General features: G+C 32.4%; 1 protein-coding gene across 11 annotated transcripts in view; it reads right to left on the reverse strand.

Annotated features, from left to right (window-relative positions):
• The window catches only part of LOC127737499 (ALK tyrosine kinase receptor-like), a 131291-nt gene that overhangs the window by 88778 nt on the left and 25008 nt on the right, over positions 1-17505 (reverse strand). For all 11 annotated transcript variants that reach the window (XR_007999602.1, XR_007999596.1, XR_007999601.1 and 8 more), the window contains 2 exons: positions 10772-10867; positions 9067-9222 (listed from right to left, as the gene is read on the reverse strand). Coding sequence is in view for 2 of the 11 variants with exons in the window: in XM_052248286.1 (XP_052104246.1) it covers positions 9067-9222; positions 10772-10867 (252 nt within the window). In the remaining 9 variants the exon portion in view is untranslated. The remainder of the gene's footprint in view (positions 1-9066; positions 9223-10771; positions 10868-17505) is intronic.

The raw sequence follows: 17505 nt of genomic DNA on the forward strand, positions 1-17505 counted from the left end.
AAGAGATTGATTAGATAAAAAAATGTCCATCAGTAAATACTTGACGTTTGTGTTTATTGATAGTATATTTTAAATTTTTCGGAAAAGATTTAACAGGAATGTATGTTAATTAAATTTCCATTTTCTTTTTGTTTGTAATGCATTGTAGTTCAACCCTATAGCATCTAAATATTTGCAATATGGTGCGGTTTTGAAAATTGTATGCATTGTGTTGACCAGCTATCCTACACACATCTTGGTTCATTTACATTATATTAAATCCTCTGCATGCAACACAACAAAATCGGATTTGAAATCCAACTTGAAACCATATTATTATGCGGTTAATAAATAATCAGAATAAGAATAATTAAAGGCATCCAGGAAACAAAAGATGAAGATATGAAAGATAAGATAAATGCATCCAGATATATAAATCAAGCTGAGTGCTAAAATTTATATTGCGATTGGTCTGTGCAATTTGCTTTAGACATCTGATTTGCAGAAACTAGGAATTGCAATAGGATTAGGACTTTGTATATTTAACACGAAGAAAAAATGTTGTACACTCCCAAGTAATAAATAAAATAATCTACCCTTAAAAGGTAAATTCAAAAGGTAGCTGAATACTTTTTTCTATTTACAACTAAAATCCAACAGTCCTTTTAATCGACTTGTGCAAGAATCTACACACTTTTACATATTTTCAATAAAGGTGGTTTAACATCATCATGACCTTTTTTTATTCACAGTCAATTATTTCAAATCTAATGCAAAAAATTCAGCAACAATATTTTGGTGACCAGTCAGCAGTCTCGGGTTCACATATTGCTTTTCTTTTTTTAAATTGACTTTTACGATAGAAATCATAAATGGCTGAGGACTCTTGAAGGAGACAATTATATCTATTTGTCACGACTTACCATTCTTTAAAAGTTATATAAGCAACAAATTCCATAGAGACTAGATCCTGTGATTAAATATAGCACGATTCTAAACCATTGAAATTCAATCATTGATCATGATCATAATAAACAAGCTTAAACCACCTAATGAAAGGAACTGTGAGTAAATTGTTTCTCAATGTATATGTCCTTGGGTATATTCTGCACAAGGTGGGAAATTATAAAACAAAACAATAAAGAAGGCCGTGAGGTATGCATCTATCTGATGCATTAAATCAAGTTAAAGTATTCCATGAAAACATTCTACAGGCATTTTCAACAGGTTCTTTGTAAAACTCTTTAATGGTGCAAAACCTTTAAACAGACTTATTAAGAAGGGATATAGTTACGATACTGTTGTCAGGTCATTAAAGATTGCATATTTTGGCTTTAATATTGATTCACTTATAGGGTCTTTGCATCGGAATTAAACATATTCATTCTAAAACCAGTTGTTGGCATGACAAGGGTTATGTTCTTCTCATATATTTTATGATGGTATAATACTAAACCCCTTACAGGAGGGATTGTGCCTGATATTCATATGATGAAGACATAATCTTTCAATCAGTTTAATTGAGGTCTGGAGCTGGCATGTCAGTAACTGCTAGTAGTCTGTTGTTATTTATGTATTATTGTCATTTTGTTTATTTTCTTTTGTTTCCTATTCTGACATCGGACTTGGACTTCTCTTAAACTGAGTTTTACTGTGCGTACTGTTGTGCGTTTGTTTTTTCTACATTGGCTAGAGGTATAGGGGGAGGGTTGAGATCTCAAAAAACATGCTTAACCCCGCTGCATTTTTGCGCCTGTCCCAAGTCAGGAGCCTCTGGTCTTTGTTAGTCTTGTATCATTTTTAATTTTAGTTTCTTGTGTATAATTTGGAGTTTAGTATGACGTCCATTATCACTGAACTAGTATACATATTTATTTAGGGACCAGCTGAAGGACGCCTTGGGGTGCGGGAGTTTCTCGCTGCATTGAAGACCCATTGGTGGCCTTCGGCTGTTGTCTGCTCTATGGTTGAGTTGTTGTCTCTTTGACACATTCCCCATTTCCATTCTCAATTTTATGTTTAAAAGGACCTTTCTAAATAAATTTCACCAGTATAAATAAGTTACACTCCATGATGGGACACTCTAATTATCGTCCAAATGAACAACAGGACTCAGCAAGTACATGGCCATGGGAGTATAAAAACTCTGGTATCTTTATACCATAAAAGGTAATTTTAAAACTTTCTCTAAGAGTCCTAATCAAAGGTTTGGAAACAGTCATATTTGCAAGTCATGAGTGAAACTAAAGCTATTTGTCCTAAACGGCAGATTGGGATTTAGGTCAAATTACACGTTCAGACGTCATATTTTAAACAAACATGTTTAAAAACGTTTAGCTTTTAAAGTTTAAATAATTCCAGTGATAAATAAAATTGAATTGTAACTGGAATATGAAAAGCAGCCTGCATACGCTTTGCAAATTCAAAAGTGATCAAGAGCGCACGTGTGATAAAACAATACACTTATACTCAAGTTATTGTCTGGAAACCAAATGTTTTTTGGATGACGACATCACCATACCATTATACCGCCGCAATCATTTTGCGGTCGTATAAAAAATCTCACGTATCAACAATTTTTTTGTACTGTTCTGTTTTGCACTTTTATACACACTTTTCTCAACAACTATACCATTTGTTTTCAAAAATTGATACCAGGTTTTAATACAAGTTACTTTAAAATATGTATCATTTTTTAAAGTATCAATGTCTGAGAAGATGTATGTATATGTAAGTGTAAGCATGTCTCCATTGAATAATTGAAGAAAGCAAATGCATCTATATTGGGAATTTCTGAAAAGGTGATTTAGTGACTCAGTTTTATGGGAAGCTTCAATCTTAGGATGCATTTTTACACAAATTATTATATAGACGGCTAATATTATGTTCATGATTATGAACCTTGCTTTGTTCATGACCAAAACGCTGAATAAATATTTTAATGTGCTAGTTTACAAGCTTACAACTGAGACTCGTCACTCGTCATACCTACCTCATCAGGTAAATCAATTACAATCAAGGTGTTGGTAAAATTTCACCTTGAATTTTAAACTACACGGATAAGATTTAACAAGTCGGGTAAAATTTTATCGATATACGATTTTTTGACTGAAAATTATAGCAACATGGGTCAGAAATAAAGGACAGCCCTAAGGCTGATAGGTCTAAGGACCACTCTCCAATATTATATTTGCGTGGGGAGAACTCTTGAGTTTGGTTGACGTAAGTTCTACAGTACAAAATTTATGCTTTTCTTCCCTTTCTATGAACAAAAAAAAACTAACAAGTCCACTGACACTGTTGTCTGAAGTTGTGGAACTATAGCCAAATATGGATAACTTTTTTTTAACTTTGACCAAGGATGTATAAATAACAATATCATCATTGCTTTGACCAAACCGAATTTTGAAGAAATAAAAACTTCACTTTCCTATTCATAAAGTATTGAGGAGTAACCATTCTTTCTTGGCAGCAGAAGAGTGGATTTCGGTTACTTTCATTGCCAATTTTTAGATCGCGAAAATGGCATGCAGTTGATATCCAAAATATGATTAACTATTTTTTCACCAATAACAAAAATAAAACGTTAAACGTATAAAAGTAAAAATAAGACAATACAATGTAAAAAAAAAATCCAACCGAAAACAATGCATACACGATAAACTCTGACCTATTGTCACATGACCCGAATCTTGAACTTAGAAACCATTAAATCATTTGTCGTTTCATTTGACAAGGCCAGTTATGTAATAAAACGGGATAATATAATAGAAAGGAACGTACGCATTAAAAAAGTTATCAATGCATGACTGCCAAATGACTGCTACGTTTAAACGACACTGGAATAGGTACGATTCATGTAAACAAAGTAGCAATATAGTATCGATTTGTAATAAATCCTTGAAATCTACTTTTGTCTACTAGTTTAAAATTACGTCTAAGGACCACTCTCCAATATTATATTTGCGTGGGGAGAACTCTTGAGTTTGGTTGACGTAAGTTCTACAGTACAAAATTTATGCTTTTCTTCCCTTTCTATGAACAAAAAAAAACTAACAAGTCCACTGACACTGTTGTCTGAAGTTGTGGAACTATAGCCAAATATGGATAACTTTTTTTTATCTTTGACCAAGGATGTATAAATAACAATATCATCATTGCTTTGACCAAACCGAATTTTGAAGAAATAAAAACTTCACTTTCCTATTCATAAAGTATTGAGGAGTAACCATTCTTTCTTGGCAGCAGAAGAGTGGATTTCGGTTACTTTCATTGCCAATTTTTAGATCGCGAAAATGGCATGCAGTTGATATCCAAAATATGATTAACTATTTTTTCACCAATAACAAAAATAAAACGTTAAACGTATAAAAGTAAAAATAAGACAATACAATGTAAAAAAAAAATCCAACCGAAAACAATGCATACACGATAAACTCTGACCTATTGTCACATGACCCGAATCTTGAACTTAGAAACCATTAAATCATTTGTCGTTTCATTTGACAAGGCCAGTTATGTAATAAAACGGGATAATATAATAGAAAGGAACGTACGCATTTAAAAAGTTATCAATGCATGACTGCCAAATGACTGCTACGTTTAAACGACACTGGAATAGGTACGATTCATGTAAACAAAGTAGCAATATAGTATCGATTTGTAATAAATCCTTGAAATCTACTTTTGTCTACTAGTTTAAAATTACCGCCAAACGATATCCATGCGCAATTTGTCATTTGGTAAACGACTTGTATAAAGAAATTTTCAACGATGAAATTTCATACAATTGTTCTTTAACATCCTTATCAAAAGAACAGAAGATAAAACTCAATGTAACACTTTCCATTGAGCACTATTTCCAATGTGCAACGTTATTGACTTTGGGTTGTTCGACTATCATTTAAGGTTATATTAGACTTATTTTTGGTATTCCAGAACTAAAAGTGTCCAATTAGTTATACATGAACTACCAGCCTGCTAGATAAGGACAATGGCACCAATTTCAGTAGTTCGGGGAAAAATGCAAATCTACAGTGCTAGCATAAGGCAGGTTAACTGCCTAAAAATTACACCATTCCAGGCCCTTTTGTTTTCCACATAGTTAATATCACCAATAATTAACAAGTTCTGGGTCGAAACTGATCCCAATACCAATAGTATATGTCACATGTAGTTTCTGGTTGTATTAAGAAAACCAGGACGGGTTCAAACAGAAAGATTTTGAAAGCAGAGAAAACTGTGCACCTAATCAGCATGACTTTATCAGATGACAATACGACTACATGTACTAAAAATCCAGGCTTAATATAAGGCATAGGTCATGTTTTTCTCTGACTGTTAATGATGTCTTTACACTAAATCCATTGGATGTTGGATGTGTACTGATTGATATTTTAGTCTTAGATGCATAATTTTTTTTATTAGTTATTATTGGCTTTGAACTAGCTGTCAGTAACTTGCGAGTGCTTTCAGATCTGTACTTAGTGTCTTTTTGTTGTGGGGATGTATAAGTACCCTGCCACGTTCACTCTGTGTTTTTGTTAGATTTCTGCTTTGTATCGATCTGATGACCTTTTCAACTGATTTTTATAGTTTGTTCTTATGTTGTACTGTTACACCACTGTCCTAGGTTAGAGGGAGGGTTGGCGGGCCTTCAAACTAGTTTAACCCCGCCACATACTGTATGTGCCTATCCCAAGTCAGGAGCCTGTAATTCAGTGGTTGTCGTTTGTTGCTGTATATCATACTTGTTTTTCATTCACTATTTTGTACATAAATCAGGCCGTTAGTTTTCTTGTTTGAATTGTTTTACATTTGTCATTTCAGGGCCTTTTATAACTGACTATGCAGTATGGGTTTTACTCATTGTTTAAGGCTGTACGGTGACCTATAGATGTTAATTTCTGTGTCATTTGGTCTTTTGTGGAATGTTGTCTAATTGGCAATCATACCACATCTTCTTATTTTTATATAGGTACTTTAATTCAGTCACAGACCCGCAGGTGTGTTTTAGTGTATTTGTATGATCTAAGATGTAATAAGGACAAGTTCAGAGGCAGTATTTACTATTTTGATATAGGTCTTACTTCAGGTAAAGTAAAAGACAATATTTTGGGTAAATTAGGATGAAAGATCATATGTATCTAAGAATTCTGAAATTACAAGAATTAAAACTAAATTGAAAATTAATATAAAATCCATATATACCGGTAATCTCATCAGTATTCCTTGTGGAGCAATATAAAATAAAACTATATCAAAGAATGCTTACGGTTACTGAAATCAAGCTTTGACATACAATAAACAGCTGCGCAAAGAGTGCATGATATGCCCTTATTGTGCATACTGAAATTGTTGTAAGATTAAATGGTTATTTCAAAGACATTTAATCATAAGCAAATACAATGGCTCTGTAGAAAAAAATGCCTGAGGATACTGGTTTTTTAAATGGAACTTTGGTAGTTTGTGGTACTGGTTGTTTGCACTAGATGACAAATATAAACTTGGAATGTGCAAAGATGGGTTTGAAGGAGGAACAATCTCTGATATAGCGGGGTTACTAGTATAAAACGATACTGCATTTGATTGTACATGAGATGTCTATCTGAAAGAATTTGTGTGCAAACTCAATTATAATATTTATATTTAATGAAGGGAGGGGTAGAACAGAAATTTATTATAAGTTTAAACTCTTACAAGTTTGGGGCATATAAATGTTGAAAATTAGCTGCACAGCCCTATGTTTTGACCTTTGAATAAAATAGTATTAATTATAAAGCTATTAATTATAATAATAATACATTGAACTACTTGACCATGTTGACTGTAAATATCTGTTTTTGATTGTATTGTAATTTGTATGTGAGGGCCTCAGGGAAGATTAGTTTACTATAACTAACTGTGTTTACCCTCTTTTATTTATTATTATTATTATTATTATTATAATTAAGAGGTATCACTTGTGGGTACACTATTGCATGTAGGTAGAACAATGGTATGTATGGGTGTATCAGAGGGAGTAACATTACTAGCTTGAAAACAGTAGTAATGAGGGGTAAGTTATGATTGATGGATTGTGTGGGTTGAATGATTTTTTCTAATTTGACTGATTTTTTAATCTATATCCAACATGCACTCATCTGTTTAATATCATCCACCATGTCTTCATCTGAGCTGACTTCCACAATTTTATCTTTTAAAATGTTTTTTTTTTCTTTACACGGAATCTACTTTGCATTCAGGGCTTTAAGTGAACTATGCATACTGTAAACTGTGAATTTATGCTGAGTCATCATAGTTAAGGTTGAGGCACAGTAAAGTTAGAGAAAGGAAACCAATTTTGGGGACGTACAAGAAGGACGGACAAGGGTAACACTTAATGCCCCCTACGCTACGGCAGGGGCATAAAAATGGAAAAAAAATGTTGAAATTTGATATTTAAGGGCAATGACTATAAAGTTGTCATAAAGTTTTGCTGTAAATAGACAGCTGGCAAATCCCAACATTTCTGTCCCGTCTGATTTTCTCCATTCATTGAGGTTTTCAAGATACATGTAATAGACAAAATTTTCATTTTACCCCTACGTTCTATTCTATCCATGTTGGCTATCTTGGTTGATAGGCGAGGTTATTGGACACACTTTTTTTTACTAGATACCCAAATAATGATTGTGGCCAACTTTGGTTAAATTTGAGAAAAGCTCACTTGGCCTTTTGGTCAGGTGAGTTAATAAAAAATAAAAATAAAGGCTGTGAGGTGTGTGTTTCCAACCCCCCAACACCCCCACTGGATCTGCCAATGTATCATTATGATGCCTAAGTAGAAAGACTAAATAAAAAATAAAATATGTAGATTATTTATTTCAACGATTTAACATTAGAACTGACAATCGATTATTTAAAGTCAAGTTATAAGAGTGAACTAAAACACTATATCATGTTTTGATCCTACTAATTACAATTACCACAAATGTTTTTTTTTCTTTTTTATTAAATGAAATTCTATTATGTATGGGTTATTTCATTGTTAAAGTGATTCGACCCCAAGAGATTTCTGGAAAATCAGTCAAAAAGTTGCAAAAATATGTAAATTAGTTGACTCTTGATACTGTATGATGTATCTGATGCTGATTCATTAATTTATGTAATGCATTGAGATTTAAGGGCTAAATTCATGGAATAGGGGGTCGAGTAGGAGCCAGCATGTGGAATCCAACCCAACCCACCCCAGCTGAAAAATGGTAATTTTCAGTCTTTTTTTCCATTTAAATACGACCTTGAGAGGTGAACATTGACCAGATTGTGTTTCTTTATCATTCAGACTGAGTTATTACCTTGAAGTAACCCATCCATGTTGACTGGAAGAAAAGGTGACTTGATAGTCTTGCTGGGGAATTATTAATGGCCAGCCAGGTCTGCCGAAATGACCTTGTTTTTTTTACAGATCAGATCTATTTTGGCTATATAATACCTCCTTGTGCTACTGATCTACTTTGGTTATATTTAATACCTACAGCCGATACTAATAACGTAGTGGCCATCAAATGACTCCCACTCCCACCTGATTTTGGCTACTTTTCACAATTTTCCGATTTTTAACTTCAAGAAGGGCATCTAAGTTGTCATATTTTCATAACAACACACCTGCAAAGAGTTTATGGACCATGAATTGAACTCCTTGCTGTCAACCCAATTCAGCTGGGGTAGTTCTAAAAAAAGTATGGAGGGTCATATGGGCTATAAAAGAATGGCTGTTGCAATCACTACTACAGGTTAATCATAATCATTACTAATGAAAATAAACACTTTATAAATTTGGTGAATCAGAAGCTCTGGATTCATCACGAATGCTCAAACCTAAACATTTGAAATCAAGGGATGTAGAAACACATAGAAACCTTATGAGCTAGTTTGGACTGGATATTGGAATTTGATATAGCCTTTGTAACTTTTAACTTATTCGAAAAATTTTCAGAATGCATTATAGTTTTGATACTACAATATAATTTGGTTAACATAGCAATAATATTTCAGCAACCAACAATCAATCATCAATCAATAATATTTCATGTTAAATATACAGACCTTCACAGTGGAATCCATCTGCTGATAAAACTTGTTCTGCAGGACATAGGCAGGCAAACACAGGCTTCTCCCAATCACTTATATTACACCAAAAGTCACATGGACAGTTTAATAGGAAGTTGATTTCAACAAAGGCTTCTGATCTAGCTGACAAATCTGAAATTAAGAAAAAGTCCTTATTAATTGTTTTTCCTTGTGCATCAATCTATATAAATAACACCAGCTAAACATTTTTCATATTCTATGTTCTTATCAAAATAGGGAGATGTGGTATGATTGACAACTATCCACCAAAGTTCAAATGAAGTAACCAATTATAGGCAACCGTAGAGCCTTCAAAAATGAGAAAAACCCATACTGTATTATTGGCTATAAAAGGTCCTGACATGAAAAATGTGAAACAATTCAATAAAGAAAACTAATGGCCTAATTTGTAAAAAAATAATTTATGAAAAACAAATATGACAGACATGAACAAACGACTACCACTGAACTACAGGCTCCTGACTTGGAACAGGCACATATCCGTGGCGGGGTTAAACATGTTTTCTGGTGCCAAACCCTCCTCCTAACCTGGGACAGTGGTGTAACAGTACAACATAAGAACTATAAAAATCGGTTGAAAAGGGCTTAACTCATCAGAATGATACAAAACAACTAACAAAAACATAGACCAGAAGTAGCAGGGAATTTATACATCCCTCAAAACAAAAAAAGACAGATCTGAGGGTACTCACAGTTACTGACAGCTAGTTCAAAGCCAATGAAAAAATCAAGTATCTAAGACTAAAATATTAATCAATACACATCCAACATCCAATTGATTTAGTGTTAAGACGTCATTAACAGTCAGAGAAAAACATGACCATGTGCAATGCCAAAACTACATTTTCATTTTCCATGTTCATAAGCTACTTACAGAAAATTACATTTTCATATTTCATGTTCATAAGCTACTTACAGAAAATTACATTTTCATATTTCATGTTCATAAGCTACTTACAGAAAATTACATTTTCATATTCCATGTTAATAAGCTACTTACAGAAAATTACATTTTCATATTTCATGTTCATAAGCTACTTACAGAAAATTACATTTTCATATTCCATGTTAATAAGCTACTTACAGAAAATTACATTTTCATATTTCATGTTCATAAGCTACTTACAGAAAATTACATTTTCATATTTCATGTTCATAAGCTACTTACAGAAAATTACATTTTCATATTCCATGTTAATAAGCTACTTACAGAAAATTACATTTTCATTTTCCATGTTCATAAGCTACTTACAGAAATAACATTTTCATATTTAAAATTCATAATCTACTTACAGGAATTAAAATTTTCATATTCCATGTTCAAAAGCTTCTAACTGGGAACAATATTTTCATATTCCATGTTCATAAGCCACTTATGGGAAATATTATTTTCATATTCCAAGTTCAAAAGCTACTTACAAGAAATTACATTTTCAGGCAAAATGGAATCTCCTAGTAACATTTACAAATTCCAAGTTAATAAACTACTAAAAGGAAATAGCTTTTTCATATTCCAAGTTCGTGAGCTACTTATAGGAAATACCATATTCATTTTCCAATTTCATAAGCTACTTACAGGAATTAACATTTTCATTTTCCATGTTCATAAGCTACTTACAGAAATTAATATTTTCATATTCCAAGTTCATAAGCTACTTACGGGAAATAACTTTTTCATCTTTAATCATTGGATGAAAATAATTTGATCCATCTTGACCACTTCTGTGTTGGTCATCATCAGTGCTGGCATCACCACCTATAAAAATATTAATAAACTGTTGACACATAGATATGTCTGGCCTACAATTAATTTCAATGGTAAAAATGCATATGGTGATATCAAAATGGGTATACATGAAAACTAGGCAAATCATCAAAAGTCAATGAACCATGACTAATGGTTCAGGGCCATAAAACCTCTGTGGAAATGAGATATGCCAATGCTAATACAACTGCATAACAAAATCATTGACTTACAATAAACCATTCCCTTTAAACTGACCTAATCACAAACTTTAACATGTAATCTCCAAGGAAATGAGACGTGCTCAATATTAAAACAACTGCAGACCAAAAAATCAAAGACTTTCCATAAGTGGTTCCACTCAAACTGACCTAATCACAAACTAGACCATGAAAGAGTGGGGTGGGCCAAATAATCTCTATGGATATGACATGTGAAAATGCTGAAAAACCTATATACAAAATAAAATTGTCTTCCATTAGTGGTTATTATAAAACTGACCTAATCACACTTTACATTTAAACTAAGCAAAAGTTTCAACTTTAATAGACCATGACTGAGTGGTGAGACCAAGAAATCCACATTAAATGTATCAATGCTACTTCAACGGCATACCAAATATCATTGACCTTCCATTAGTGGTTCCTCTTTAACTGACATAATCACAAACTTTAACATATTGCTGACACTGCCACATCTTTTTTGGTCTCATTTTATCAATGTTTTTCAGAGAGGATTTTAGTTTGAAATAGAATCTCTGAGGTCAAAGTCAGATAAACCCTGCCAGACAGATATGTACACCTTACAATCATTCCATAGACCAAATATAGTGGCCCAATTGCTTATAGTATCGGAGAAATAAAAAATTCTATAAAAAACTTAACATTGACCAATGAACCATGAAAATAAGGTCAAGGTCATATGACACATGTATCAACATTTGCATTTTTAACAGTCGGACATGTACACCTTACAATCATTCCATACACCAAGTATAGTTGTCCTATTCAATGCGGACTATGGACTTCAGCACAGGAAATTAACCTTTATCACTGATCAATGAAATGAAGTTGAGGTCTGGTGAATCCTGTCTGACAGAAATGTAGACCTTGCAAGGATCCCATATACCAAATAGTTATCCTATTAATCATAATAAGTGAGTATTTCACATGACAGATTAACTAAACATTGTTTTCAAGCAGTCACTGAACCATGAAAATGAGGTCAAGGACAATGGACATATTTAGAAACATAAGGCATCTCAAACAAGGTATGAAGCATCCAGGTCTTCTACCTTCTGAAATATAAAGCTTCATACAAATCATTTACACAGACTTCTACCTTCTGAAATATAAAACTTTATACAAATCATTTACAGACTTCTACCTCCTGAAATATAAAGCTTTATACAAATCATTTACACAGACTTCTACCTTCTGAAATATAAAGCTTTATACAAATCATTTACACAGACTTCTACCTTCTTAAATATAAAGCTTTATACAAATCATTTACACAGACTTCTACCTTCTGAAATATAAAGCTTTACACAAATCATTTACACAGACTTCTACCTTCTGAAATATAAAGCTTTATACAAATCATTTACACAGACTTCTACCTTCTGAAATATAAAGCTTTATACAAATCATTTACACAGACTTCTACCTTCTGAAATATAAAGCTTTACACAAATCATTTACACAGACTTCTACCTTCTGAAATATAAAGCTTTACACAAATCATTTACACAGACTTCTACCTTCTGAAATATAAAGCTTTATACAAATCATTTACACAGACTTCTACCTTCTGAAATATAAAGCTTTATACAAATCATTTACACAGACTTCTACCTTCTGAAATATAAAGCTTTATACAAATCATTTACACAGACTTCTACCTTCTAAAATATAAAGCTTTATACAAATCATTTACACAGACATCTACCTCCTGAAATATAAAGCTTTATACAAATCATTTACACAGACATCTACCTCCTGAAATATAAAGCTTTATACAAATCATTTACACAGACTTCTACCTTCTGAAATATAAAGCTTTATACAAATCATTTACACAGACTTCTACCTCCTGAAATATAAAACTTTATACAAATCATTTACACAGACATCTACCTCCTGAAATATAAAGCTTTATACAAATCATTTACACAGACTTCTACCTCCTGAAATATAAAGCTTTATACAAATCATTTACACAGACTTCTACCTTCTGAAATATAAAGCTTTATACAAATCATTTACACAGACTTCTACCTCCTGAAATATAAAGCTTTATACAAATCATTTACACAGACTTCTACCTTCTGAAATATAAAGCTTTATACAAATCATTTACACAGACTTCTACCTCCTGAAATATAAAGCTTTATACAAATCATTTACACAGACTTCTACCTCCTGAAATATAAAGCTTCATACAAATCATTTACACAGACTTCTACCTTCTGAAATATAAAGCTTTATACAAATCATTTACACAGACTTCTACCTCCTGATATATAAAGCTTTATACAAATCATTTACACAGACTTCTACCTTCTGAAATATAAAGCTTTATACAAATCATTTACACAGACTTCTACCTTCTGAAATATAAAGCTTTATACAAATCATTTACACAGACTTCTACCTTCTGAAATATAAAGCTTTATACAAATCATTTACACAGACATCTACCTTCTGAAATATAAAGCTTCATACAAATCATTTACACAGACTTCTACCTTCTGAAATATAAAGCTTCATACAAATCATTTACACAGACTTCTACCTTCTGAAATATAAAGCTTTATACAAATCATTTACACAGACTTCTACCTTCTGAAATATAAAGCTTCATACAAATCATTTACACAGACTTCTACCTCCTGAAATATAAAGCTTAACACAAATCATTTACACAGACTTCTACCTTCTGAAATATAAAGCTTTATACAAATCATTTACACAGACTTCTACCTCCTGAAATATAAAGCTTTATACAAATCATTTACACAGACTTCTACCTCCTGAAATATAAAGCTTTATACAAATCATTTACACAGACTTCTACCTCCTGAAATATAAAGCTTTATACAAATCATTTACACAGACTTCTACCTCCTGAAATATAAAGCTTTATACAAATCATTTACACAGACTTCTACCTCCTGAAATATACAGCTTTATACAAATCATTTACACAGACTTCTACCTCCTGAAATATACAGCTTTATACAAATCATTTACACAGACTTCTACCTCCTGAAATATAAAGCTTTATACAAATCATTTACACAGACTTCTACCTCCTGAAATATAAAGCTTTATACAAATCATTTACACAGAATTCTACCTCCTGAAATATAAAGCTTTATACAAATCATTTACACAGAATTCTACCTCCTGAAATATACAGCTTTATACAAATCATTTACACAGACTTCTACCTCCTGAAATATAAAGCTTTATACAAATCATTTACACAGACTTCTACCTCCTGAAATATAAAGCTTTATACAAATCATTTACACAGACTTCTACCTCCTGAAATATAAAGCTTTATACAAATCATTTACACAGACTTCTACCTCCTGAAATATAGTCTTTATACAAATCATTTACACAGACTTCTACCTCCTGAAATATAAAGCTTTATACAAATCATTTACACAGACTTCTACCTCCTGAAATATAAAGCTTTATACAAATCATTTACACAGACTTCTACCTCCTGAAATATAAAGCTTTATACAAATCATTTACACAGACACTTAATCAGATTTTTACCACCATCATCACCACATAGTACATTGACTAATGCATTTTTTGAATATCAGGAAATATTAAAGTGATTACATTTCTATAAATTCTGTGTATTATTTATGTTTTAGATGACCTCCATGTTTATCCTATCAGACTTGACAAAGCACAATCAATTTTGGTGATCTGATTTTAATCAAGACAAATGCGACTGACAACTATTGTACATCAATAAAACCCTTAGTGTCAATGTATTACTTTAATCATAAACAAAAAGATTAATTACGACCATTACTTGGGACTTATTGGATCCTTAACTAGTTGATCAATCTTCTTACACAATGTTCCCTCAAGTCAGTTATACTTTTCATATGCTACTTGCAAGATTCTAATGATATTCCTAACCTCAACATAGTACTGGTTCTGGTAACTGAATCATTGGTGAAATGAGTACCAGATTTATATATAAAAAAAAAAATCTATATAATAACAAGCATTCTGAGAGTATTGCATGGCAATGCATAGTCCCCTACCGGTTAAAAATTCATTGTACTGGAACAAAATGCTAACTTGAACTATAGACGGGTTTATCTATAACTAGCATAAAAAAAACATGGGCGCATCCATTAACCATTAACAATCCGCCATCAAAACATTATAAATTTTCAATTTACGTTTGAATTTCTTTAATTTTCTGATTTATTTTGTTATGGATAGTGTCTGTAGTTATAAAAAAAGGTGGGGACAATTCTTGTGCAGAAAATTGTTTTACAAATAATCATAGAAATCTTCAGATGTGGAAAAAATCAATATGTGAATTACACAAAGTTGAACATGCAATGTCTGTCCTTTTATAATTCCATACAAGTTTCATTTGGTGCCTTCTGACGAGCCGATTTCTAAAAAAAAATGAATCCGATTATGACAGTGCATCTACCTCTTTTTGTCTAGAAGCTGTACACATTTCTTATGATGATGAAAATTAAACCTATCCCGAAGCTACATGTTGATTTAACGTAGCTTGTCCTTTGTGCTTCAAGTATATAATCACTTGACTTTCTTTATACGACATTAACAGTAATCTCTGTTGAAATTTGATTTGACCTTCTTCAGTAGATTGTTCTGTGCATGGATTATACAATTTTATACAACTTTACACATTTATATACATGTATTAGAAAGGATTTGTCAAAAAAACACTAAATGAAGCTTCTAAAAACACAACTAATCATTGCTTTTTTTATTTACAACATCAACTCAGACGATCGTTAAATGTTAATATTTTTAGCACAATTCATGTTTGTGGAGACAAAAATAAGACGAATACGCTCGTCGTCTTGTATGTGAATTTTTATGCAATAATCATAAATAGTTTCTGACATACGGCCTGACATGCGAAAACCCCCTTTTTTCTTTACAAAAAACTTAATATCTCTAAAATAAAATTTTGAATCATCACCAAAAAGTATACAGATCTTAAGATTAATATATCTAAGATGTGTGTAAAGTTTTAAGCAATAATCATAAATTGTTTTTGAGATACGGCGCGACATGCGATAAAAAACACACACCTGTTTTAGTTACTAAGTCCCGTAACTCAAAAAGTTTTTATCTTATTTTCACCAAAAAGTATACAGATCGTTTGACCGTCATAAGAAACAACCATCTTAAGTTTCATGAAATTTGGATAAGTCGTTCTCAAGTTACGGTGCGACATGTTTACGCCGGACAGACAGACAGGCAGACCCGTCCTGTCAAAATTTTGACGGGCGTATAAAAAGTCACTCATTTATGAGCAGTATAAGTGCGTTGAACCACAAGCTCAAAAATCTCTGTTTCTGTGAAAAAATATATTCAAACGTTACATGTCTATAAGACAGTATATTTATTTCAGAGACTAGTAACCGCGGGTGGGACGAAATGGGCTGTCGGAATATAGGGACGTCGGACTTGAGGAATGTCAAATTTTAAGACTGTCTGATTATAGGTCTGACCACAGAAATTTCTATGATTTGATAAAAATGCACCTGGTGTTTCTGATATCACATTCCACCCGGCAAGGCCGTAAATCCTCATCAGGTACCCTCTAGTCCAATGTACTTTTATTTACTAAAATAATCAATTATGATTACTAAGTAATTAATTTATAATGGATATGTAACCTGGGATTAGTATACTTTAGTCAATATATTTTGTCCCGGGTGTAACGTATCGGTTTCATTTTTAGGGCACGACAACTGCCCTGCAATACACTTATACCAATTATTTGAATGTCTATTCCTTATCTAATTACTTTATTATTTAAAGCATTTATAATTTTGCCAAGGTCATGTACGCCATCGCATTCTTGTGTTTACGTTAAGCAATTATAGGCGGTCTGGGAAATAGATGTGTAGCTTGTTTATAATTTTTTCACGACTGTAATGGCGACTGCTACTACGACGACACTTAGGAGTCGCGTCACAAATTAAGGCAGATAATCAGAAAAACTGGTCTTTAACTTGTCATGGTGTAAACTATAAAACAAATATCAAATCAATATCTTAGAGCATGACGAAAAAAAGTGTGGAAAACTGATTATTGGCGCAAGTTTTTCAAGTCCGAGGACCATAACTGCACAAAATCATCAGACCGGAACAAAATTCGAATTTGATCTGTAAACTGTCATGGTAAAACTATATACCAAATATCAAATCAAGATCCTCAAGCATGACGAAAAAAAAGTGCGGAAAACTGATAATAGCATGAATTTTCGAAGTCCAAAGACCACAACTCTGCACCAAATCATCGGACCAGAACAAAATTCGAACTTGATCTGTAACTTTTCATTGTTAAACTATATACCATATATCAAATCAATACCTTCCAAGCATGAAGAAAACA

The sequence above is a fragment of the Mytilus californianus genome, unplaced genomic scaffold (assembly GCF_021869535.1).
Source record: "Mytilus californianus isolate M0D057914Y unplaced genomic scaffold, xbMytCali1.0.p SCAF_4, whole genome shotgun sequence".
Lineage (NCBI taxonomy): Eukaryota > Metazoa > Mollusca > Bivalvia > Mytilida > Mytilidae > Mytilus > Mytilus californianus.